At 44.5% G+C, this 24,592-nt stretch overlaps 1 protein-coding gene across 2 annotated transcripts in view; it reads right to left on the reverse strand.

Annotated features, from left to right (window-relative positions):
- Window positions 1–17,382, reverse strand: part of IL2RA (interleukin 2 receptor subunit alpha) — a gene marked incomplete at its 3' end in the record, with an annotated part of 42,117 nt that extends 24,735 nt beyond the window's left edge. For both annotated transcript variants that reach the window (XM_084783972.1, XM_084783973.1), the window contains exon 1: window positions 17,140–17,382. In XM_084783972.1, the coding sequence (XP_084640098.1) occupies window positions 17,140–17,203 (64 nt within the window). In that variant the 5' untranslated portion in view covers window positions 17,204–17,382. The remainder of the gene's footprint in view (window positions 1–17,139) is intronic.
- Between the last annotated feature and the right edge of the window lie 7,210 nt (window positions 17,383–24,592).

Below are 24,592 nucleotides of genomic sequence, written 5' to 3' on the forward strand. Positions count from 1 at the left end.
AAACATCTATCTAGACCTAAAAACATCTTAACCCCTAAACAACTAAGCTTTTTTTTTTTTTAACAACTAAGCTTAACTGTAAAACTAAACTCTGGTCTTCAACCCATTGGGCCAGAAGGCTGAAGATGATGCTCCAACATTATAGAGAGATTTGGGTGACTGTTCAGGCATCAAACTGTCCCTGTCATTTTCTCATTGTGGAAGCTGCTTACCTGCACTTCCTGTCTACTCAGATAATTAATTTTATTACACCAAGTTCTCAACAAGGAATGTTGACTTCATTCTTACTTTACTTTGAGCATCCAGTTGCCAGTCAAATAGCAGATGCAGCTTCCTCGGAACCATCAGTCAGCCATGGGACCCAAACAGCTTCTCAGATACCCTGAGACAATGCCACATGGATTTGTCCTTCTGAGATTTGACTTGGAGCCCATTGGGGAGAATCCTGGCCCCTGCCTCCAAGCCAGGTTTGAGTTCCCCTTGACTGGAGTTTAGATCACAGAAAACAAGCTATCCCAGCAGAGGGGTTGTGGAGCATGGAAACATGGTGTACTATTTCCTTCTTTGCTGTGACTTAATACCTAACACAGGCAGCTCAAGGAAGGAAGGGCTTATCTTGGCTCACAGTTTGAGGGTTCACAGTTCATTATGGTGGGACATCACAGCAGCAGGAGCTCGAAGTCAGGAAACAATGATAGACGCTGATGATGAGCTAGCTTTCTCGTTTTAATGCAGACCAAGACTATGGCCACTGGGAAGGACACCACCCACTTTTAGGGTTAGTCTTTTTTACTTATTAACCTAATCTGGAAAATCACGCCCCCTCAGACATACCTGGGATTTGTTTGCAAGATGATTCTAATTCCCATCAAATTGACAATGAGATTAATCGTCACAAATACATTTCTGTACTCAGCAGACTACAAGGAGGCTCTTTTGCTGGACTGTTTGTTACTCAGAAGGGACAGAAAGATGAGTGTCCCATTGAAATAATTTTATTATTTATTAACTGTAAAATTCTCCGCCAGTCTCTACAATATTACTTCTCTGTGTTTTGTTTGTTTATTGCTGTTGTTGTTTTAGAAGTAACTGATATGTGAAGTTACAGGACCAGGAAACAGAGTTTCTTTTGAAGTAATATTCTAAGAACCATAAGAGAACTCTGAACAAGTTCCCTCCCTCAAACGTGCATTTACACATGTAGGTAATAGCCTTTGAATCTCTTAAAATATGGTAATTTTCTTAGTTTTGTTTCCTGTTGCTGTGATAAAATGTAGCAGCTGTTCTGGCAGTGGCTTTGTTGTTTGTTTGTTTGCTTGCTTGCTTGCTTGCTTGCTTGTGTTTTTGCCAACTTGATAAAAGCTAGAGTTCTCTGAGAAGAGAGAGCCTCAGCTGAGAAAGCATTCCCCTCCGGTTGGCCTGTAGGCAGGCTTGTCAAGCATTTTCTCGGTTGACGTGGAAGACCCAGCCTATTGTGGTGGTGACCATCCCTGGCCAGGTGGTCCTGGGGTCTATAATAAAGCAAACTGAGCAAGCCAAGGCAGAGGGTATCACATGGGCAGATGGGGCAGGAGCAGTAGTTTGACTATCTCCTCTTGTAAAGCCACTAACGCCACCACAGGTCCCTACTCCTAAGACCTCCTATATGATAATCACCTCCCTAAGGCCTCACTTCCAGATGTGGTAAAGCAGGGAGAAGGGGGTGGTAGGGAGCAGGGCTGTAGGCAGTCCAGATGTCCAGGATAAGCTTGACTCTGGTTATAGGGGGATTTCTAATGAACACAGGGAGAGCAAGCAGAACACTTACATGCATGCAGTCAAGTCTTCTGCTTTCCAGTTGTGGCTGGGATGTGATCTGACTTCCTGAGAGATCATGAGCTATGTGTTTATTCCTTTCTTCTCAAAATACGGTCCGTTGGATGTCTGATATGTGGTTTTTCTTTATTTTGTTTTGTGTTTTTGAGAAACGGTCCTAGAACTCTCTGTGTAGACCAGGCAGGCCTCAAACTCACAGAAATTCACCTGCCTCAGCCTTCTAAGTGCTGAGATGGAAGTCATGTGCCATTATGCCTATCGATGTGTTCTTTTTTTTAAATTGATGAATTTATTTAGTTATTTGTTATTGTGTATGTATATGAGTGTTTGTATGCTACAGTACATGCGTGGAGGTCAGAGAAAAACTTTGCAGGTGTCAGTTCCTTCTCCTATGTGGGTGCCAGGGATTGAACTCAGTTCATCAGGCTTAGTGTCAAGTATCTTTACCTGATGAGCCATCTTGCCCGTGCAAGCTATTGTACTTTAACCTCTCCGAGTTCCAATAGGCCTTCCCTCTTGATTGGCTCAGTGTGTGGCCACACCAAGATTCAGTATAGACCTAGGAAACTGTGACTTAGACACACTTTACAGGTCACAGTCTGTATGATAGGAAGCAAGGCCCACATTGCAGAGGGAACCGGAAGGCACTTCCTTTGTAAGCAGGGGCAGCTTCAGGGGATTTTTAGGAGGTGGAGGATGAGTCAGTCTGTATTGTGGATGCACCACCCTCACCTCAGCACCAATTGCTTTGGGTTGGCCATGTTCTCCATGCTCAGAGGTTCTGAGACATTGAGAGGATTAGTTAACGACGGGGATAGTTTTCACACCTGCAGGCACATGGACAAGACTGGCCAGTGATAATAGCATCCAGGTAGCTCCTACAGTCAGAGTCCTGGGGTTTGCAGATGTAGCTCAGGGATGTGAATATAGCCTTGCAGTGCTCACCGTCAAGGGGCCTGAGCTCTGTGCTGTCCTATCTGGTTTGAGCTGTTTGACTAGAATACAAGGTCTGCTACACACACACACACACACACACACACACACACACACACACACACACACACGGTGAACTCTAAAACAAGAAGTTGGGTAAAGAAGCATTTCTGTCACCTAGGCAAGAAGGAAGAGTCAACTTAATTAATTCCTCTTGTTTTGCATGTGTCTTTGTTTTCCCCTACTACTTTTCACACTCCTTTATCTAATTGTATTTATTAATGATCTAACTTGGATCTTTTTCATCTATTTCTCATTTTTATTCCTTTTTTATATTAATTCTACTTTTATTATTGTATGCCTTTTTTGTGTGTTTGATATTAACTCCACTTCCTTATGGCCATTGGTGTTGTGGATGCTACCTTTTTTTGTTTATTTGGGGTTTTTTTGGTTTTGTTTTTCGAGACAGGGTTTCTCTGTTTAGCCTTGGCTGTGCTGGACTCAGCTTGTAGACCAGGCTGGCCTCGAACTCACAACGATCGCCTGCCTCTGCCTCCTGAGTGCTGGGATTAAAGTCATGCGCCACCAACCCCCTGCCTGTGGATGCTATCTTAATAGGATTTCATTGTACTTGATTTGCTTCTGAGCCATTGATGCTACTGTTGGTCCTGGCGCTCAAGCCCAGCATTGTAAACACACAGGGTAGGAGGTGAGATGTACTCCCACCACAGATGAGAGAAATTACACCACATTCCCTCCATCACTTAGGCAATATCTCAACATGAATAATGAAGGAGAAAAAAAGTCCCAAGATGCTCAAGAGTGGGGTTGGGATCAGGGCTCTTCAGCCCTGGGTGGAAGGACAGAAGTAATGCATTGTGCCAGCTCCACACAAGAGAAGCACTGCTATAAATCACTTCTGCACTCTTCCAAGTTACATAGTGCCGAGGCCACAGCAATAACCAGAGATCCTGCATGTCATATACTGCACAGTCTATAACAACTCCTGAACTACTAAAGGGACCGCACTCATGGGAATCCTACAGTAAAAGCAGCACGCAACCAGTCAGAAGCTACTAAATGCAGCCCAGGAAGCCAAGGGACACACAGAAGTAACCCAGCTAGAATTAAACTTAACACCTGCCACAAAACAGACCGATGCTCCAAGGACCTCTAACAAGAGAAGGCTGAGCCATAAAAAGGTCTTGTTAATTGTCAGCAAGCTTGATTTGTGGGCATTTGGGTAGTCGTGTGCCCCATACATAAGAAATGTACATTCTCCTTACCACACGTGAAGCCTCCACAAAAACTGAACTCTTACAAAGCATCAGAGGTGGTTTCTACACGTGTCAAAGAGTAAGCACCACAAAGTCATCTTCTAACCGTGGTGTAATGAAATGAAAAGTTAAGAGCAGAAAGCAAAACCACAAGCAACAATAAAACTTCACACATTTTAAAAAGAGAGCTTAAACATCCAAATAAACCCATGGATCAAAGGGGAACTCGGAACTCATTGTGCAAAATGAAAACAATAGGCATAAAACCCTGCCGTTCGCAGCTAGCACGGTGTCCATAGGGAAGCTTACAACTCCAAAGGCAAACACAGGTTTAATTAAAGAAAAGCATTGCCCAATTAAATGTCTACTGAAGGAAGTTTTTAAAAAGCGGAATAAAGCTAAAGAAAGGAGATCAAAAGATATAAAGACTATAGGAGGGTTTGATCAAAAGGAAAACAAAAAACAAACAAAAACAAAAAACAAAACAAACAAACAAACAAAAACCCAGCAGAGAATGTCAGCTGAAATAAAAGCTATTTATTTAAGTAGATTCTGAAAATCCCCGGGACAAGAAGGAGCAACAGAACACCAGTATGAAGGTAAGGGAGATGTAACTACTGATCAAAAACTCAACAGTAAGCAGGATTGTGAGTTCAAGTCCAGCCTGAGGTACATGATAACACCTTGTCTTTGAAAGAGAGAGAGAGAAAGCCAGGTGGTGGTGATGCAAACCTTTAATCCCAGCGCTTGGGAATCAGAGGCAAATGGGTCTCTGTGTGAGTGCTAGACCAGCCTGGTCTCCATAGTGAGTTCCAGGACAGCCAGGGTTACATAGTGAGACCCTGTGTCAAACACACACACACACATGTGTAGTCACTGCTAAAGAGAAGTTCCCTTAAATTAAAGGGAAGACACTGAAAACTGTGAAACATATCTGCACAATTGTGTCTTGCTGGTGCCTAGCCTTTCTCCTTTGTGAGTTCTGGTGTTACTGGACCCACAGTTTCTGAGGCCCAGCTCCCTCAGGCTGCATCCAAATGGCAGTCTCCGCAAGGTAGGAGTGAGCGAATGACCAGTAAGGCCTTTTTGGAGAAAACCTGTGCCTCATCGGCAGTCATTACACAAACAACAGATTGTAGGCCTAGAGGAACTAGGAACTTGCGCTTAGAAAGAAAAACAGAGGCAACGCACTGAGACTCTCCACCACACATAGCTGCCTCTAAACTGTCACGTCTGGGAACCTGCAGTGCCTCAGCCTTACGGTGGCTGGGCCTGGCTTTTTCTAACTCCCCAGTCTCATTGAAAACAAGCTTGAGCACTTGAAAGAGTTAACCACAAACTTACCACAAAATGTCAACTTGATTTAAATTATCAGATTAAAAAAAAAAAACAGATGGGGAAGAAATATCCCTCTTCTTTCTCTGAAAACTAGAGCCAGTTTTCCCCCTCAAATCTTGGAAACTGATTTCCTGGGAAGAAGCCATATTTTTAGCAGTGCTATACTAAATTAGCAAATCCCACCCACAGTCTTCTGAAAAGAGACAGAGCCTTCCGAGAAGTTAAATTGTACTGGTAAGGAGATTTTCAAATAGATGTCTATGGGGGTTTCCCCTGCAATTGTCGTCCCAGTGCTCAGGAGGTTGAGGATGTGACCACCATGAGTTCCAGGCCAGCCTATCTATATAGTGAGTTCCAGGTCAGCTTGGGATACATAGCAAGACCCTGTCTATAAATGTATAAATAAATAAATAAATAAATAAATAAATAAATAAATAAATGCATGCTAGAGAAATGGCTCAGCGGTTAAGAGCACTGGCTGCTTTTCCGGGTCTCCTGAGTTCAATTCCCACATGGTGGCTCACAACCATCTGTGATAGGATCTGATGCCCCTCCTTCTGTCATACAGGTATACATGCAAGTAGAGCATTCATATACATAAAAAACATAAATAAGTCTTTAAAAATAAAATAAAGCTGGACGTGGTGGCACATGCCTTTAATCCCAGCACTCAGGAGGTGGCTCACTGTGAGTTCGAGGCCAGCCTGGTCTACAAAGCGAGTCCAGTACAGCCAAGGCTAACATAGAGAGACTCTGCCTCCAAAAACCAAAAAAGAAAAAGAAAAAAGAAAAGAAAAGACAACAAAAGAGCAGAGAAGTAAACACTGTGTGGGACAGCAATTTAAGATTAGAAGAGAAACAGAAAACCACAACAACAAAAAACCCAAAAAAGTCATGGAAAATAAGAGGCACCCAGGAGCAACTATGCTGAGCATTGCAAATACCCTAGTATAAGAACGTATATTATATGGTGATGCACGCCTTTTATCCCAGCACTCAGGAGGCAGAGGCAGGTGGATCGCTGTGAGTTCAAGGCCAGCCTGCTCTACAAAGTGAGTCCAGGACAGGCAAGACTACACAGAGAAACCTTGTCTTGAAAAACCAAATAAATAAATAAATAACTCATATTATACTGTATATTATACTAAGAATATGTATTGAAATATATGAAAGCAAAGCTGGAGACGATTCCGTGGGCTTGCCACACAAGCGTGAGGACTGGAGTTTGTCTCCCCAGCGTGTCATCAACTCCCTATGGCTGTGCGCGTTCAAACCTCCAAACTGGAGGGCAGGGAAAGTGGAGACAGGCAGACCCTCTGAGCTCACTGGCTAGACAGCCCAGCTTATCAATGGCTGCAACTGTAGTCTCTAGAGAGGAAGAGGGTGGCCAGATGCCCCTGGAGCCTGGCAGGCTTTGGCCAACAGTTCCTCAGCATCAGCAGCTAAAACTTGCCTCAGAGAAGCAGAAGCTGAGGAAACAGTGAGAAAGGGAAAGTGATGGACTGGTTGGTACCAGGCGGGGAAACAGAAGAAACTGAACATCAGGATCCTCAGGGCGTGCCTCCCCTCAGGGGTAGCAGCAGGATGGCTGAGGACCTTGCCCTTTTATCCTAAAAAGACTCTTAAAAAGTTTGTTTTACTTTCCTTTAAATAAGAAGTTTTCTCTTTACAAAAGTTCTTTGTGCTCTAAATCAGGCTCTGAACAGAGGTGTCACTACCACAAGGACAGGAAGCAGACACTACTCTGATGCTCAGCTGAGTGAGAGGCTTGGCAGGGAAAGCCACCACAACCTGCCCGCAGTCAGCAAGTGTCAAACATGCAACCCGCTGTCAAGTCACTGGCCTCAAAACTCCCTGGAAACTCTCAGGGTTCTTTCTGGGCAGGAAGAGATTGACGTCATCGTAGATGTCGGGGACTTCAGACAAAACTTTTAGAAACATTTCTTTTGCCATTGCCCAGCGACATGATAACCTGACCTTTCCCTGGGGACATGGGCCAGTTTGCTTTTGGGCCTAATTTCATTTACATATATATATATATCATATTTTTATATATACTTATTTATCATGTATTATTCTTATAGTCTATAAACACACCTTTTAAGAAGCATTGCTCTTTGCTCTATAACGTATGCTAAGCACCAGGGGATGCAGCTCGGTGGTAAAGTGTTTGTCTAGTGTGAATGAAAAGCCCTGGGCTCAATCCTCAGCAGCGCACTAAACAGACACAAACGCCTAGTGTGATAATATACTTTGTAATCCTAGCACTTGATTGAGGAAGGAAGATTATGAGTTTAAGGCCAGCCTGGACTGTGCAGAAAGTTCAAGGTCAGCCCGAGCTGGCAGAGTCCCTGTCTCAAAAGACAAGAGCTTGAGCTATGCCTGCGCCCGCCTCCCCACCTGTGGTAGAGTGCTTACCTAGCTTAGCATGTGGAAGGTCCTGCCTTAGAGCTTTAGCTCCACAGAAAGAGATGAAAAAGAGAAGGGGAAGGTGGAGGAGGGAGGAGAGGAGAGGGGAGAGGGGAGAGGGAGGAGGGGGGAGGAAAGGGAGGGGAGGACAGGAGGGGGGAGGGGAGGGAAGGAGAGGGGAGGAGGGGAGGGAAGGGGATGGGAGGAAGTGAAGGGAGGAAGAAAGGAAGAGGAGGAGAGGGAGGGAAGGGGAGGGAAGGGGAGGGAAGGGAAACCCACTAACAGCATAAATTAGATTAATGAGATTCCCTCTCTCACTTGTTTCCTCTCTTTCTTGAAGAGGTCATAGCTTTTGAGGACTGGAGAGAACTTCAAATGTATTCAGACAGGTGGCCATTGGCCCGTAGCTGGTGCCCCTAAATTCATGAGACTGAGCAAACCATCTGTTTCTAAACGACCCCACATATACCTGACCTGAAATGCTCCCGCAAGGTGTCTCCTGAGCCAAACAATGCACAAAACCTCCACCCAAATTGATCTAAATTCAAAATGGAAAGGGTTGGGGTCAAATAATTCTAGCAATTTGTGCTGACAAGGGGGTGCTGTCCGCTCTTCGCTCTGTTCTAAACGTGAATATCCTGGAGGGCTTACAGTGTGCTGGCCTTGCAGGGATAGCGGACAGTGGCCTCTGTGTTCACCAATTCTGTGTTTGTGCTTGAACCTCAGCACTCGGCTTGGGGGGGGGCGAGAGTTCAGGCAGTGTTTCTTTCCTCATAAACAATCAGCTCGTGGAGGCCAAGAGCTGGGTCTTACTCATCTTTGCCTCTCTAACCTTGTGACTAACACACAAGTGGTTGCTCAACAGACGGCGAACGAATTAATGAGTAGAGGACAGAACAAAGCAACAGACAGAAAATTAAGCAGAAGTCCTGCTGTGACAGGGCGCTGCTTGTCACTCTGCCCCTTCTGCCTGTCACATGCACCTGTACAGCACCTTCTTAGTCGGCCTTTGGAGCACCTACCCATCTTTGCCTGTTTTTTCTTTTTTTTTAATTACTTAGAGCACACAAAAACAGTTTCTGAAGGAGGTATCTATTTTGGTTCCAAACAGAAAACAGTGGGTGATTCTGTGGGCAGAGACGGCAATTCCTGAGCAAGGTGTGGTGACTCACACCCAGAGGTGCTCAGAATTTCCTCTGTTTTGTGGGCTGCTGAGGCAGGCTTGAGCCGAAGTGCTTTCTTTGAAGCACCAGAAGCAAGGAAAACACCCCCAGTCTGCTCTTTGAAGGTAACAGAAGGATCCAGAGAACACAGGTTCTGAGGATGAGGCAGGTCCTGAGATATAGTGGCATGCACTTGTAATACAAGCATGGTGAAGGATGCTTGTAGCCCCAGCAGTGAGGCTGTCGAGACAGAAGGCTCACGGGAGCTTTCTGACCAGATGATCTAGCTGAACTGGTAAGCTAGCTCCAGGTTCAGCGAGAGACTCTGTCTCTAAATAAGTAAAAAATAAAGTGAAGAGATAGAAAATAGAATGTTGACCTCTGAACTCCACACAAGTGTGTATATACATGCATTTGTGTACACACACACACACACACACACACATACACACACACACACACACACACACACACACACACACACACGAAAAAAACACACACAAGAGCTTCAACAGGTAGGCCATTCTGGTAACCTGTGCAAGGTGGCCATGGCTCAGGATGGTGGGTAGAGACACTGTAAACTCAAGTTCTAGAGACTCCCTAGTTGTTGTACATCAGCTAATGATTAGCTGATGAAAGGCTCAGTTTCTCAACTATAAAGTGAAGATAATAAGACCTTTTAAAAATTTTTTAAGAGTCAGGGGCTCATTATGCATGTAGCTCTGATTAGCATGGAACGTGCTATGCCAGTGGTTCTCAATCTGTGGGCCTAATTGGCTAATTGCCTAAGACAATTGGAAAACACAGACACTTATATAATTCACATCAGTAGCAAAATTGTAGTTATAAAGTAGCAACAAAAATACCTTTATGGTTGGGAGTCACCACAACATGAAGAGCTGTATTAAAGGGTCGCAGTGTTAGGAAGGTTGAGAACCACCGCTCTATGTAGAAAAGGCTGGCCCAAAACTCACAGAGATCTGCTGCCTTGATTTCCCAAGTGTTGAACTTGAAGGCACAGACCACAGTACCCAATAAAACTACCTTATTTTGAAAATTAAACCCAGATACCTATTTAATGCCATATCTGAGAAATTGCACATCGAATGTGAACACAGGTTTTTGTTATTATAATCACTGTTTAAAATGCTTCTTCCAGGCCTGGAGGGATGGCTCAGCAGTTAAGAGCACTTGTTGTTCCTGCAGGGGACCTGGGTTCAATTCCCAGCACCATATACTGGCTCACAATCTTCCAGAATTTCAGTTTCAATGGATCTGATGCCTTATTCTGGGCTCCACGGTGCACATACACACTTGCAGGCCAAACGCTCATGCGCAGAAAATAAAGTAAAATCTTTAAGACATATAATAAAGAAATAAAATGGTGCTTCTTCTGGGTGAAACCATTTGCTGCTGGTAGTCCACTTATGTGAGCCCAAGCCTTCTGCGTGTAGGGTGCCCGGTACTGCCTTGAGGGTTGCTTCGTGAGGCCTAGTGAACTGGCAGGGGAGAAGTAGGCTGTCACCTTAGAAGCCCTGAGATTCTGGTCTTGTGGTAGGAGGTTGACAGGGCTGGGTCAGAGTTAAAAACAGATGTAGGAGTAGAAGACTCAAAAATTCTTTGACCGTGTCCATGGGCGTCATGTGGTCCTTGCAGTCCTGGTCAGTAATGTACCATGTCAAAGAAATCTACTAGAGACAGCTAATGCCTATAGGCACTGAGGGTTAAAGTAGGATGAAGGGCATGCAAAGTAGGATGAGCAACAGACAAACAGTGTTATTGTTGTTATTATTGTTGCACATCTGTATGTGTGCATGTGTTTGTGTGTATGTGTATCTTTCTGTCTCTCTTTCTGTGTGCATGCGTGTGTATGTGTGTGTGTGTGTACATATGCTTATGGTAGGTATAGTTCACCTGTTTGTTCTGTTCAGCTCCTCAGCCTTCAGCTGACCATGCGTAGATAATGTCCATGGCTACAGCTTCAACTGAACAGTCACACAATACCGACTTCCAACATCCTCTGTTATTCGTAAGTACCCTTCAGAGCCAGATTCTCCACAAGCCCTTCCCAGAGCGACTTCCTTAGTTGTCTGCGCAGTGTGTTGCGCCCTCTCGTCTGAGCACTTACACTATCCATAGGCTGTGTTATCTACACCTTGCAGCCTTTGGCCAATATTTGATCTTCTCTGGAGTTGCTTCCCATTTTAGTCTCGAGTTCTGTGTGGCTAGGTCATGTGTATTTCTTCTGTTCCATGAAAGCCTGCTGCTCAGAACTGGGCCAATAGGCTGATAGTACAGGTCTCACCTTGGGGCCTGTTTGAACTGATTTGAGCTGTCTGAAGCTACCAAATCCCTACTCAAACAGAATGCCTCCTAACAAAATCTCCAAGTGTCTTGTAAAGTTTGAGAAGTACTCCTGTATTCTCAGTGAATAAAAATGAAATAATGGAATCAGACCAACATGGGAACCATTAGTGTTTCTCCTCCTCTTCCCCTCCTTCTCCCACTTCTCCCTCCTCCTCTTCTTGTTTGTTTGGTTGTTGTTGTTGTTGTTTTAATCAATCACAATGGCCTCACCTCAAACTCACAATCCTCTTGCATAGCTCTCCCAAGTGCAAGGGTCACAGCTGTGCACACCATGCCTGCCTGGGCCGTAGTTTCACTTCCCTACAGTGCTGGCTGGATTTCAATCCCCACTGCATCCTCATTGTTTGCAGAGACATAAAAACAACATCATCAGTACGTCTGGTTCTTCTCCCAAGGGAGCCTGACTTCACTGGTCTTAAGAAGTCCCAGTCATCCCAGCTGCACAGTGTGCTGTGCAGCTGATGTTGGGAACCGTTGTTCCACACACAGTCCCCAGTGAGACCTGTGTTGTCTTACTGGTGAGGGCAAAGCCCAGGATGACCATACAATCAAATAGCCAAAAACTATCTGAGCAACGTTAGAGTAGAAAATATCAACATTTCCAGGGGATATTTAATTGTTGTTTTCTCTGCAAATGGGTGACTTCCTTGAAAACAGGGTGGAGAATTGGTAGTGGAATGAAATGTTGACTCACCGCCAGATGTTGCCTTTCCCTTGGCAGTTTCAAGATAGGAATCACTCAGCAGATGTTTAATCTTCATATTGGAGAACAAGGGCTATACCTTTCTCCATCCCTATAACCATAATGTCTGAATGGATGGATGGATGAATAGAGAGACATCACTTCTGAGAATCAGAATAAAGATGTGTAAGAAATATTGGGCCAATATTCAAGAGGCCTGAGCGGGGCACACCTTTAATCCCAGCTCTTGGGAGGCAAAGGCAGGTGGATCTCTGAGTTCCAGACCACCCTGGTCTACAGAGGAACCCAGCCCAGGACAGCCAGGGCTACACAGAGAAACCCCGTCTCAAAACAAAACAAATAAAAATAACCCCTCCCCCCCAAAAACCCCAACAAAACAAAAAAAGGAGAGTTTGAGTCCAGCCTTCATTTGAAACCCATTTAGGGACAAAGGGCTTATAACATTTTAAAAAGAATTATTCTTGTGTGTGTATGTATGTGTGTGTGTGTGTGTATACAGCACATGCAATCCAGAAGAGGTCACTGGATCCAAACACGCAGTTGTAAAACTCCCAGCATGGGTACTAGGAACCAAACTCAGCAAAAGTTAGTATGTTATCTTAACCACGGAGGCATCCAAGGCCTGGGGCTTATAACTTTTTGAAGTAATGCATTGAATGAAGGTCCTCTTTTTTCCTCACATGGAATGACTCAAAAGAAAGAGAAAAGATTCCCACTCCTATTGAGAAATATGGTCATTTTTGAAGGCAGAAATCCCCACAGCAAGCAAACCGGCACAAGAAGACTTCACCAAAACACAGTGGTATTTTTACCCTACACCCACAACTTGAGCAGTGCGGAAGTAATAATCACCTTTTGAGAGTGGGAAATAACCTACAGCCAAGATATCAGATTTCAGTCTGTTGAGACTGGACAACCTTTCAATCCATGTGGCACTGGACCTGTCTTTGGTTGGGAACTTTTCCTGTTTCAAAAAGTATCCCAGCATAAAAAGGAGGGTGTGTGTGTGTGTGTGTGTGTGTGTGTGTGTGTGTGTGTGTGTGTGCGCAGATTTTTTTTTATTTCCATAATTCTTGACGTAGAATAATGGGACTGGAAGGGGCTTTCAAGATCTCTGTACCGACCTTCTCCTTTTGTGGAGAGAATTTTGCTGAAAGCTGTGACTTCCAGGAAAGTTTTGACATCATAGGATTTCTTGCTCTATGCTCCACTTCTTTAAAAGCTCATTTACTTCCTGCTTCTATTCCTCACTGGCCGCTGGTGGCATGCTCTATTTCTTAAGAGAACTCATTCTTTATTTGTAAAATGTATGTCCGCCACTGGACAGTAAGGAAAGCAGAGTTAACGCCATCAGCCTCTGTACTGAGGTGTTTCTCAGTATTCGGCCGTCATGGTGTTCGTTGCTTCCACAAGAAATTGTATAGAGTTATCAGGGCTGGCGAGACGGCTCGGTTTGTAAGTTGCTTGCTGCATAAGTTCTGATCCCTAGAGCCCACATAAGAGCTGAGTATCGGGGCTGAACATATAGCTCATAGGTTAAGAAAACTTGTTGATCTTTCATAGGACCCAGGTTCAACTCACAACACATGGGAGTTCATAATCATCTGTAATTCGGTCCCAAGTGATCCAATGCCCTCTTTTCACCCTTGAAGGCACCAGGCAGGCACATGGTGCACATATATACATGCAGGCAAGACACTCATACACCTAAAATAAAATAATATTTAAAAAAAGTTAAACAAAACAAACAAAGAAAAAAGCTGGGCGTGGTGGCGCACATCTTTAATCTCAGCACTCAGGAGGCAGAGGCAGGTGAGTTTGAGGCCAGCCTGGTCTACAAAGCGAGTTCAGGACAGCCAAGGCTAACATGGAGAAACCCTGTCTCAAAAGAAAAAAAAATTAAAAAGCAGTACATCCCTTTAATACCAGTCCTGGGAAAGCAGAAATAGGTGGAGTCCTGAAACTCACTGGCTAGCCAGCCTGGCCTAACCATGCAGCACCAGGCTAGCCAGAAAGTCCATCTCCAGATGGAGACAGCAACACTAAAAGCCCCAAACAAGCTCATGTGAATGGCACCTGAGGGTTAACAATGTCGCTGACTTTTGGTCTACATACACACACACACACACACACACACACACACACACACACACACACTCATCCGTATACACTCGTGTCCACATGAACACACATGTACATACATGAACACAAGAATCCCCCAAATCCTTGTTTTGGGAGGAACAGAGTGACAAAGGTACAGAGCACGCACAGGCTGTTCTTTCAGAGCAAGGCCAGTCGGCACATAGATGAATGGAATAAATCATTATCCTTTCAATTCTCAAAGCTAAATGGAGCACAAGCATGGGTTGCATATCAAGCTGTCTGTTTAAGACACTTAGGGAAAAAAATCATGACTGTTTTATTGAGTATGCCTGATATTTAGCAAAGCCTCGCCTCTCTCTCCAAGGTCTGTTTTGAAGATGAACAGAGCAACAGTATCTCTAATACTACAAAGAAACTAAAGGAGCACACGTGAAGGGTGTGTTTTACTAACAAAGCTAAAGACGGGAAATTCTAGTGTGGGCAGCCACCTTTACCAGAAGGGATGATGTGACAAGCTTATCACCTTAATGGGTCACCACACCTTTTGTCTGTTGACTCTACAGGGGCAACGATTTGATCACAGAATTCCTAAAATGAAGGATGATCAAGGGGCGTCTCAGAATTTCCACAGTTCTGAGAACGGGGCGTTCAGTAAGCCGCTGTGTTGGCAACACCAAGGAGAACTCTCTTTTATAACCACATCCCAAGACCCAGTGATATAGAGACTAAAAACACCCAGGTTGACTAATATGTCCCTTGTACCACATCATAATTTTAAATGGTGGCTTTGGAAATTTTCAGAATGAAAATCTGCCTTATGAATCAGCTAGAAATTACATCTGTTGACAGTCTGTTTTATTTCATTAAGGATCTCCCCCCCCCCCCCCCCGACCCCGAGGAATAGAAAGACTTGTTTATCTTTCTAAATTTTTTTAAATTTACAGTTTATTTACTTTTGTGTCTATAAATGTTTGGCCTGCGTGCATGTCTAGTCGCCATGTGTGAGCAGTGCCTTTGGAGGCCAGAGGAGATTGTCAGATGCTCTGGACTTGGAGTTACAGATGGCTGTGAGCCACCATGTTGAGTCTTGGGTGCTTTGCAAGGGCAGTGAGTGGTCTAAACCAATAATGACCCATCTTTCTATCCCCATTGATGGCTTAAACTCATTCTTCCTGGAGGAAAAAGAAATCTGAAATGAGATTTATCTCTTGTCCTGGGGCAGTTTCTGAGCCACTTGGTGACCCCAAGCAAGTCCAGGCACTTTATTCTCTTTCCCACTGGGCACCAATTTGCCTCTTGACACACGTCCTTGTACCTGACTTCCTTCTACTGTCAGCCAGACTCACCTCTGGTCTTGTTGGGAGTAGAAAAGACAAGCTGGGTGTGAGCCTTGCAACTGTGACAATCAGACTGTGGGCTTTTCTGCTGATTCATGACACCCACACTGCGAAGTGGTTATGAGTTGCAGTAAAATTTATGTATCTGGTGTATGAAATGTACTCTATGAATCGTATTACCTCACATATTCAAGAAGTTTTTTTGCTGCCTACCAAATGCAGTTGTAACATTTTAAATTGTGAGCTAGGAATGCAGCGTGGGGGTAGAGTGCTTGTCTACCATGCTTAAGTCCTTGGATTTCTAGCCCATGCAACCCCGAGATATGAAAAAGACTGAACTTTCTGTCCAGGGGCTTAATTTCTTTGGCCCCATTTCTATCTTTCTTTTCTTTACCCCATAGAATTCCCATATTCCTGTCCAGGACAGACAATACATGGGACCACTTACTATGTCTTGGTCCACGTGTCTTCTTACGTGAAATATTCCCTAAGGTAAATTTACCAATCCCAGGGCTCCATGGACACGCCACCTTCATGAAGCCTTCTCTGATGGCCCTGCACTCTTGTAGCTCTGAGCACATTCCCACCTATATTACTGTCATTTCTGCATATACATATGCATAAAAGTACTGGACAGATGTTTTGCAAAACCAAGCAAATGAGCCCTATATAAGTCAACCACAGCACATAACACAGGTTTTCTTGAAATGCTTTCCTCCGAGTATGCTTGATAGTAAAGACTTGGCTGTTCTGACTTGGACTGATGAAACACAGATGCTGTTGAGGGAGAGATCACATTAAAAACTCGTGTGTGTGTGTGTGTGTGTGTGTGTGTGTGTGTGTGAAGAATTTTTTGATACCTGAGTTGGCTTTTATTTCTTAAAACAATGTCTGAGAAAATCCATGATGATGGAATTCACAATTTACATATGTGGCCACACATATTCATGCAGAAGCTGCACACAGAGAAGCAGAGAAAAGCCATGCTCTGAAAATGAATATATTTGTGTTTTCTGAAGTTGTCATGAAGTCCCATTCACAAGGAACGTCCCAAGACAGCAAGACCAAAGAATCCCTGGGATGAAGTATCCCTGAAACCCCAGATCATCTCTTCCTGTATGAGTTACTCACACCTTACGCAGACTAAAGGGGACTTTTAAAGGTCTCTAATAGCTTTTTAGAATTTTCATACAGTTATGATTGGGGATGTAGTGGCAGAATAAAAGAAAATGTAATTGCGGGGCATGGTGGCCCAGGCCTATAATCCCAGCGCTTGGAGCCTAAAGAAGGGGCTCTCCAGCCTGAAGCCAGTCTAGGCTAGATAGGGAGTTCCAGTCTAATCCGGGCTAAAAGAGTACCTGAAAACAAGCAGATACCAGACAGGTAGAGTTCAAGGTCATCCTTGTTTATACATAGTGAAGTTTGAAGCCAGCCTGGGCTACATGACAATCTGTCTCAAAAAACCAAAAACTCAAGAAGTTTGAGTGACAAAATGCTTCATGCCACTCTAAGCAAGGTTTATAGATTAAGGGTCACTGAGGCATAGAATGAGTTCCTGGTGGGTCACAGACAGGAGACAGAACCCGTGATTCAACTCCCTTCCCAGAGGTTTCTACCTCAGTGTTCCCTCTGGCTCTTTAGCTGAGGAACTGTAGTCTTCCCGAGATTCCCCGGGGCAGCCCCTGGCCTCTTACCTGTCAGACAGCTGGGTAATATTATGAATGAGAATAGTCCGAGCATCAGCAAGCGTGGCTCCATCTTCCCGGCTGGTGTGTGGGTCAGGACGGTAGAGGGAACCGGATGAGATGCTCTGTGGTTTGTTGGATCCTGTGTCCTATTGGGAAGATGCCAGAACAAGGGCTCAGTCCTCTCTGGTTGTCATGTTGGTGTTTATACTATGCCAATGACCGTCAGGAGCTGTTCTATTTAAGCATTAGGCTGATCTGCTCAGCAGGAAGTGGAGCCTACTTTGTTCTGTGATCTCATATAGGAAGTGCCTTTTGATGACAATATAGTTTGCGGTAATTTTTCAAACCAGCTTTTTTTTTTTTTTAAGTTCAGTTACTGGGAGGTGTGGGCTGTTTGGTGAGAAGGATCTGGCTCCACTTATGAATTCTTTTTTTTGTGTTTCACTCATAAAAGGAAAGGGAGATTCCCCTGCCATTGCAGGAGGGGTGAGCAAGCACTTCTTGGCAGTGGTCTCATTTAGGGTTCTGTAAACTGGGTCCTCCAGGTGGAGTTTCCCCAGAGGACTTACCAAAGGCCACTGAGGATCGAGCAGCAAGGTCTTGCAAGGGAGTGGAGGGGCAGCTTCCACCAAAGATGCACGTTGCATCTAAACTGGCCTGACCCTAGAGCCCTCTTAGAAGTCTAGCTGGGCTCAAGGCTGTGCTGTGTGTTTAGCGGATGATGACGAATAGGCACATCTGTATTTGTTCAGTCCGTGCAAGATGTTTTTGAGTCATTGAGCATGGTTCATTGCTCCATGAATGTGGGAGCCACAAATGCAGAAGATGGACTGCCACCCAGATGAGTTTGCAGTTACAACGGGAGACTTTTGAGTATGGCTTCTCCCAAAAGGCCTTTCAGAACCCTCTGTATTCTCTCATAGGGTCACTATACTGTCTTGTCCTCCACTGTTTATATGCCTTTTGACTAATAGCCTAATTTCTGATCATCTTGTTTTGTGAATATGATCTGACAGAAATCTTGTTTTCCTCCCTTGGGGGGGGAAAATGCACACTGGCATATAATCAGTAAATCTATAGACCATTTATAGAAGAATCACAGGCACTTCCATAGACTGTTTATACACGTGTCACAGGCACTTTGAACTCCGAGAGGCTGAGGATCTTAAGGTTAAAGGTACCATGCTGTGGGCTTTGGAGACAGGTTATGATCAGTGTAGTTTGACATCACCACTGAACAGCACGCAACACACATGGGTATTCAGCCATGATGCATTAAGGCATAAGGAATATGAATATATCTCAAGCACAGATTTCAAGCCATTTCAGACAAATTCTTGTGAGCACATGCCAAAGTTTTGTTTCAAACCTGTTGGAAATAGGTAGCTTCCACCAAGTCCATTTCAAATATTTCTTCCCTGGCAAAGACTTTTAAGAAAGAAAAGGTAGTCTAGATGACCCCAGTAGATTAATTTAAGAAACATTTGTCTGAAGGTCACTGTGTTCCTTCAGGACAGGTGGTTGGTGGGTCAACTGTGTAAAGCTGAGTCTCCGCATATCAGGAAGTTGTTCAGCTGTTATCAGAAATGTTTGGTATTTCTCAGAAGAAACTGCACGTCATATCAGGCACCAAATATCTGACCCAGATTGCCTTGTCTTAGGTTAGAAGTGAGGCTTGGCTCCTTCTAACAGTACAAGGTGGCCGTTGGCCGCTGGCCACAATGAAGGAGAGCAGGAGACACTTAGCAAGGGAAAATTTTTGGATGAATCTCTTCAGGAAAGACATAAGGGTTGTCCTTCAAAGGTGAATGTAGCCTTTACAGACGGATCCTGCAGGCACATGCCATGGCCAACAGTTAACCAGAAGTACGGCTGAGTGTGAGGCTAGAAGAAGATGGGGGGAGAAATGCCAGATGGGTTAACAATAAAAAGGACTTTGAAGGACAGAATAAGGTGATTAGACCTGAGCCACAGGACATATCCAAACAGGGTGGAGCATGGCCCAGTGCGCTGGCTAGTTTTATGTCAATTTGATACAAGCTGGGGTTATCTGAAAGGAGGGAACCTCAAATAAGAAAATGCCTCCAAAAGATCTGATTGTAGGGCATTCTTTAAATTAGTGATTGACAGGGGGAGGGCCCAGCCTATGATGAAGTGGTGCCATCCTTGGGCTGGTGGTACTGACTGCTATAAAAAAGCAGACTAGGGAAGCCATGATGAGCAAGGAAGGAAGCATTCCTCCATGGCCTCTTCACCAACTCTTGCCTTCAGGTCCCTGCCTTGCTTGAGTTCCTGCCTTTATTGCTTTTGACAATAAGCTGGTATATGGAACTGTAAGGGAAATAAATCCTTTCTTCCCAAGTTGCTTTTGGTCAGGGTGTTTCACCATAGCAATAGTAACCCTAGCTAAGACACCCAGGAGTGCCAAAAGTGGTGTGGTATGCTGGGAAGAGTGAAATTTCAAGGGAAATGAAGGCTGAGAGATGCTAAATTACTCCCTAGACATTAGTAATAAATACTTAAATGTGTTTATTATAAATCCAGATAAAATGGAGGCTTGCTGGCAGAGTATTTGCACAGGGAAAACAGAATGTGGGGGTAGGGAACTGAGGTTGTGGGCATTAGTGGAGGTAAACCTCACTGACTTGAGTTAACCACGTGAATGGGTCAGGTTCACGTTCTTGAGGACAGTATTAAGGGAGCAGGAGAGAGATAGATTAACCCCACTTACAGAAAGGAGGTTCGGGTCTGCTCGGGCAGCTCTCTCATTCCCACTGTGTGTGTATCCCCATGGTCTTGGAAGATGGTCTTTTTAACCATCTGCACTAACATTTGATTTCTGGTCTCCCCCATCCCCACCTCACCTCACATTTCACGTAGAGGTTTTGTTGATCAGAGTCTAAGGCTGGAGGGGAAGATGGGCAGGAACTGAGGGAGAAAGGTGAAGAAAGGGCAAACCTCCCTTTCCCTGACCCCCTGCATTGCCACAGCCACTTCAGAAGCACTGCCAGCCCCGGAGAGCATGGAGGAGGCCAGGGGAAGAAGGGAAAGGATATGCGTGAGGGACCATGGAGGGGATGAGGAGGAACTTAGCGGAGGGTGGTACCCTGTCCTTCCTGGTGAGGACACGCACGTGGTCATCCTGTTCAATTGCGGATGGTCTCATCCTACACACAAAAGGTTACTGAGATGAGAATTCTATTGGATTCTTTTTGTTTTTTCTTCACATATGAAGTGTTTTAATGTTTCCATTAATGTTTTTGGTGTCAAGGTCTCTAAATAAAGCCCTGATTGTCCTGGAACTTCTTATGTAGACCAGACTGGCCTTGAACTCACAGAGACCCACTGCCTCTGCCTCCTGAGTCCTGAGACTAAAGGCCTATGCCACCATGCCCAGCATACATTTCCATTACTTTTCTGTAGGTAAGTGTAAAATATTCACATTAATTGTTTTGATGCAGATATTTTGTAGAATTTGTCATCTTTGCTTTCTGTTTTGTTTTTAATCTTATTTTTCCATGGCTTTATTTTCTCTGGTTCTCTGGTTCTGAAAGGCCCAATGTCCTACTGAAAAGATAAACAAAAACTACTCTAATGTTTTTCTTTAACATTTTTAAAAAGTTGGGCTCTTTTTTGCTGTTTGTAGTTGCGGCTGGGGGTGGAACCCAGGGCCTCACATGTGCCAAGAACATGTCCCATCAATCTTAGTTACATGTCCCACACTGAGCCATACACCTCCAGACCCAAAGCATCCATTTCCTAAAAACTGAAAGATAATGTCTGTCCTCACTTATGAGGTACGGTATTTGTGCAACGTGTAACGTAGCCGGGTGATGGCATCTCCATCTCCCTGAGTTCTTTCACTCCTATGTATTGGGAGCATTCAGATACTTGCTCATCAGCTTTGAAGACTACAGCTATGCTACCATGCTACACAGCATAGAACTACTTTCTTCTTTCTAAGTGTATTTTGGTACCCATTATCTGTCCTTCAAAAAGCATCTGCTGAGGAGCTGGAGAGATGATGGCTCAGGATTAAGAGCACTATTGACCCTTCTTGGGGACTTGGGTTCAGTTCCCAGAACCCACACAGCAGCTTACAGATGTAACTCTAGTTCTAGGGCATCTGACTCCCTTCTCTGGCCGCCAGTGCTACTTACTACACATTCACGATGTACTTACGTACACACAGCACATGACTCATACATATAAAAAATAGAAATAATGGGGCCGAAGAGATGGCTCAGTGGCTGAGACCACTGGCTGGTATTCCAGAGGACCCAGGTTCAATTCCCAGCACCCACAGGGCAGTTCACAAATGTCTATAATTTCAGTTCCAGGCGATCTGACACTGTGACATGGACGTACATGTAGGTAAAACACTGATACACATAAAATAAAAATAAATAATTATTTTTAAAAACAAGTACCAGTTGAATTATTTGGTCATTGTTTTCAGTTGTTAATACATGGTTCAGGACAGGTCATCGTTCAGCAACTGAGTACTTGGTTAGTGTGTTTGAGGCCCTGATCCCAGCATCTATCTTTCTCTGTCTCTCTGACATGTTTAATGTGGTAAGCAAGACTTCACAAATTAGAGATGCAAAGAGTGAATTTTTTTCCGCTATAGAAAAGATGATGAAGGGCTGGGAGATCACTCAATGGATAAAGCACCTGCCACACAAGTGTGAGGACTGGAGTTGAGAGTTCTAAAACCCAAGTGAAAACCAGGTAGGCATGATGGCTGCTCATAACTCCAACACTTGGTGGATGAGACTGGGGTCTCTAAAACGAGCGGTTTAGCTAGACTCTGAATCAGGGGCACTGTAGGTTCAGCAAGAGGCTTGCCTCAGAAAATGAAGTAGAAAATGATTGAAGAAGACACCTGATGTCAAACATGCATGTGCACAATGTGTACACACCTAGGAGCTAAGATACCCACACACGTGCAAACATACACATGCATGCACTCCACATACACATATGTACATACAAAGTGAATTAATAAAATGAAAAAAAGAAACGTGGTAGTGAGCAGTATCAAGATGGAGTGGAGAGACTAGGGCGACTTTAGGGGTATAATTGAGAGAGTAAAAGAAACCCTAAAAATCACTGGACAGTAATAGTTTACAGTTCCTTCTGTGATATTAACCTTTTCTGCCAACATTCCAAAGCTTTTCAAAAATTGAATTCCTTTTTCTTGTGCATTCTGGAGTTGAATTAGCTTAAAGCGTGCATTAGAATTCTGAGCACAGCTTTCTCTATGAGCCAGGCATAAGATAAGAGGGAGCTGTGTAGCTCAGAATCTCATGATCTCTCTCTGTCCCTCCCTCCCTCCCTCCCACGGTCCCTCCCTCCCTATTACTCCTGTCTATTAATTGTCTGATGACGTCTTCAGAGGATGTCCATGAAAAGGAAGAACCGACACTCAGATCAAAGCCCTTCATTTCTGTCAAGTAGTCTATGAACTCTTGACTGAGTGCCTGACATTAATTAACTGTTACCTAGGCTCTGAAGTGAAGTGGTTAAGACCTCATCACTGCCCATCATTTACTCAAGGAGAAAAAGAAACCAGCCCTTGCAAAGGGAAGCAATTGCTCACCGATTCTTGACACTGTCAGACTTGCCTGTCCTACTCAAGTGACACCACATGAAAGCACCCTCACTCTGTCATTTCAGTCCCCTCTCTGAAGAGCCATGTGCTCATTTGTGGTCTCAGAATTAGAAGAGGGGAGGGGAGAAAAATGGAAGGGAGGGGGCATGAAGGGGGATAGAGGAAAGGAGGAGAGGAGGGGAGAAGGGAGGAGAGGAAAGAAAAGGGAGAGGAGAAAGAAAGGGAGGAGAAAGAGGGGTGGGGTGGGAGAGAGGACTGGGAAGCGTAGGTACAGAGAGAAGAAAATGGAGGCAAGGAGAGGAAAAAGTCTAAAAGGGGAGAGGCGAGGAGGAAGAGACTCTTCATTTTCTTGGAGGATGGCTAGAAGAAGGTCAGGGAACCCATAGGTTATTTATCTATTGCATTCCTTAGGTGAGTTATATGGGGCACCAAGCCTTCACTGCTTAGACACGGGCATGGGTGTCTATCTAAGCCCCCACAATTTCACCTTTACACAGTTCATGTGCTTGTGGGTGCATTTCCCCCTAGTATTCAACGCAATAAATCCTAGATGAGGATCTAAAAAAATGGATCCCATGCCAAAGCATGTCATTAAAAATGGACTGAAAAGGATTTCTCGTCTCCAAGAACTGACAGTCTAACCATGGAGACGGGCGGCATGGACAGACAGGTCCCTACTAAGTGTAAAGCATTCCAAATGGAGAACTCCAGAGGAGGCCACAAGATGGGACGTGGTGGGGGAGGGAGGCAGCAAGTCTCAGTCCTTGCCAGGTGGCTGATGGAAAGACAGTGTCACTGTGGTTGACAACTTCCATCAGTAGCAGATATATGGGAACACCTCAGACTCTGCCCTGTTTGGCAGCAGACAAACAGGCTTCTTTCTTTCAGACTGGCATTAAGAGAAGACGGCAGCTAATTCTGTGAAATCTACAGGTGCATCCTGTTATTGTGGCACAGGGCTGAGTTTGTTAGCTTGTAATTTCCACTAAGTTTTACTAGACAGGGTCCTGTGGAAAACCAGAATCCACTATGCACCAAGGAACTGTCATCTGTGCAAATGCTGAGGGGGGCTACCCAACTTGTGAGTTACTCCCCTATTAAAATACCAGGAGACCATTGGCTTGTCAGACCCACAGACTTAGTCCTCATGCTGAAAAGTGAACATCAACTTTGCTATCATTTGCAGTTTATGCTAATACTCAGATTCCTATTCCGTGTGTGTGTGTGTGTGTGTGTGTGTGTGTGTGTGTGTGTGTGTGTGTTCAGATGTTTGCATGTGTATATGATGATTAGAAGAGGTTGATGTTGAGTGTCTTCCTCAATCACTCTTCATAGTTTGAGACACGGTCTCTTACTGAACTTGGAACTTCCCAAGTTTTGCTCAACACTTGGCTATCAAGTCCTATCTCTATCTTCCTAGCACTAGGATTATAGGGCTCTGCTTATGTTGGGGCCAGGCATCAAGCCTGGGTCTTCATTTTCATGCCGCAAGTGCTACACTGGCTGACGCACCTCTACCTGACCAATGATCCCCCTTTCTATCGAGTGTTCACCATATAGATATCAGGAAAGGCTCCCTGACGTCTTCCAAGCTGGTCCTAGCTCAAGGATATACCCCAATCTCTCAAGCCAGCAGTGATGAACTCCAGTGACTTCTGGAGGTGAGGACGGAGTGGTTTTGTAGGACTGGGTTGTGGGTTTTTAGAGGAAGGTGAAGTCGTGTGTGTGTCACCTTTTGTCTAGACTCTATGTAACTATAGCTTTCCGACTGACTTCATCGGCTCAAACATTCAGCCCTCCCTTATGGTTTTTTTTTTCCAGTGCTGGTAATCAAATGCAGGGCCT

This window comes from Acomys minous (assembly GCF_964271855.1).
Source record: "Acomys minous genome assembly, chromosome: 5".
Lineage (NCBI taxonomy): Eukaryota > Metazoa > Chordata > Mammalia > Rodentia > Muridae > Acomys > Acomys minous.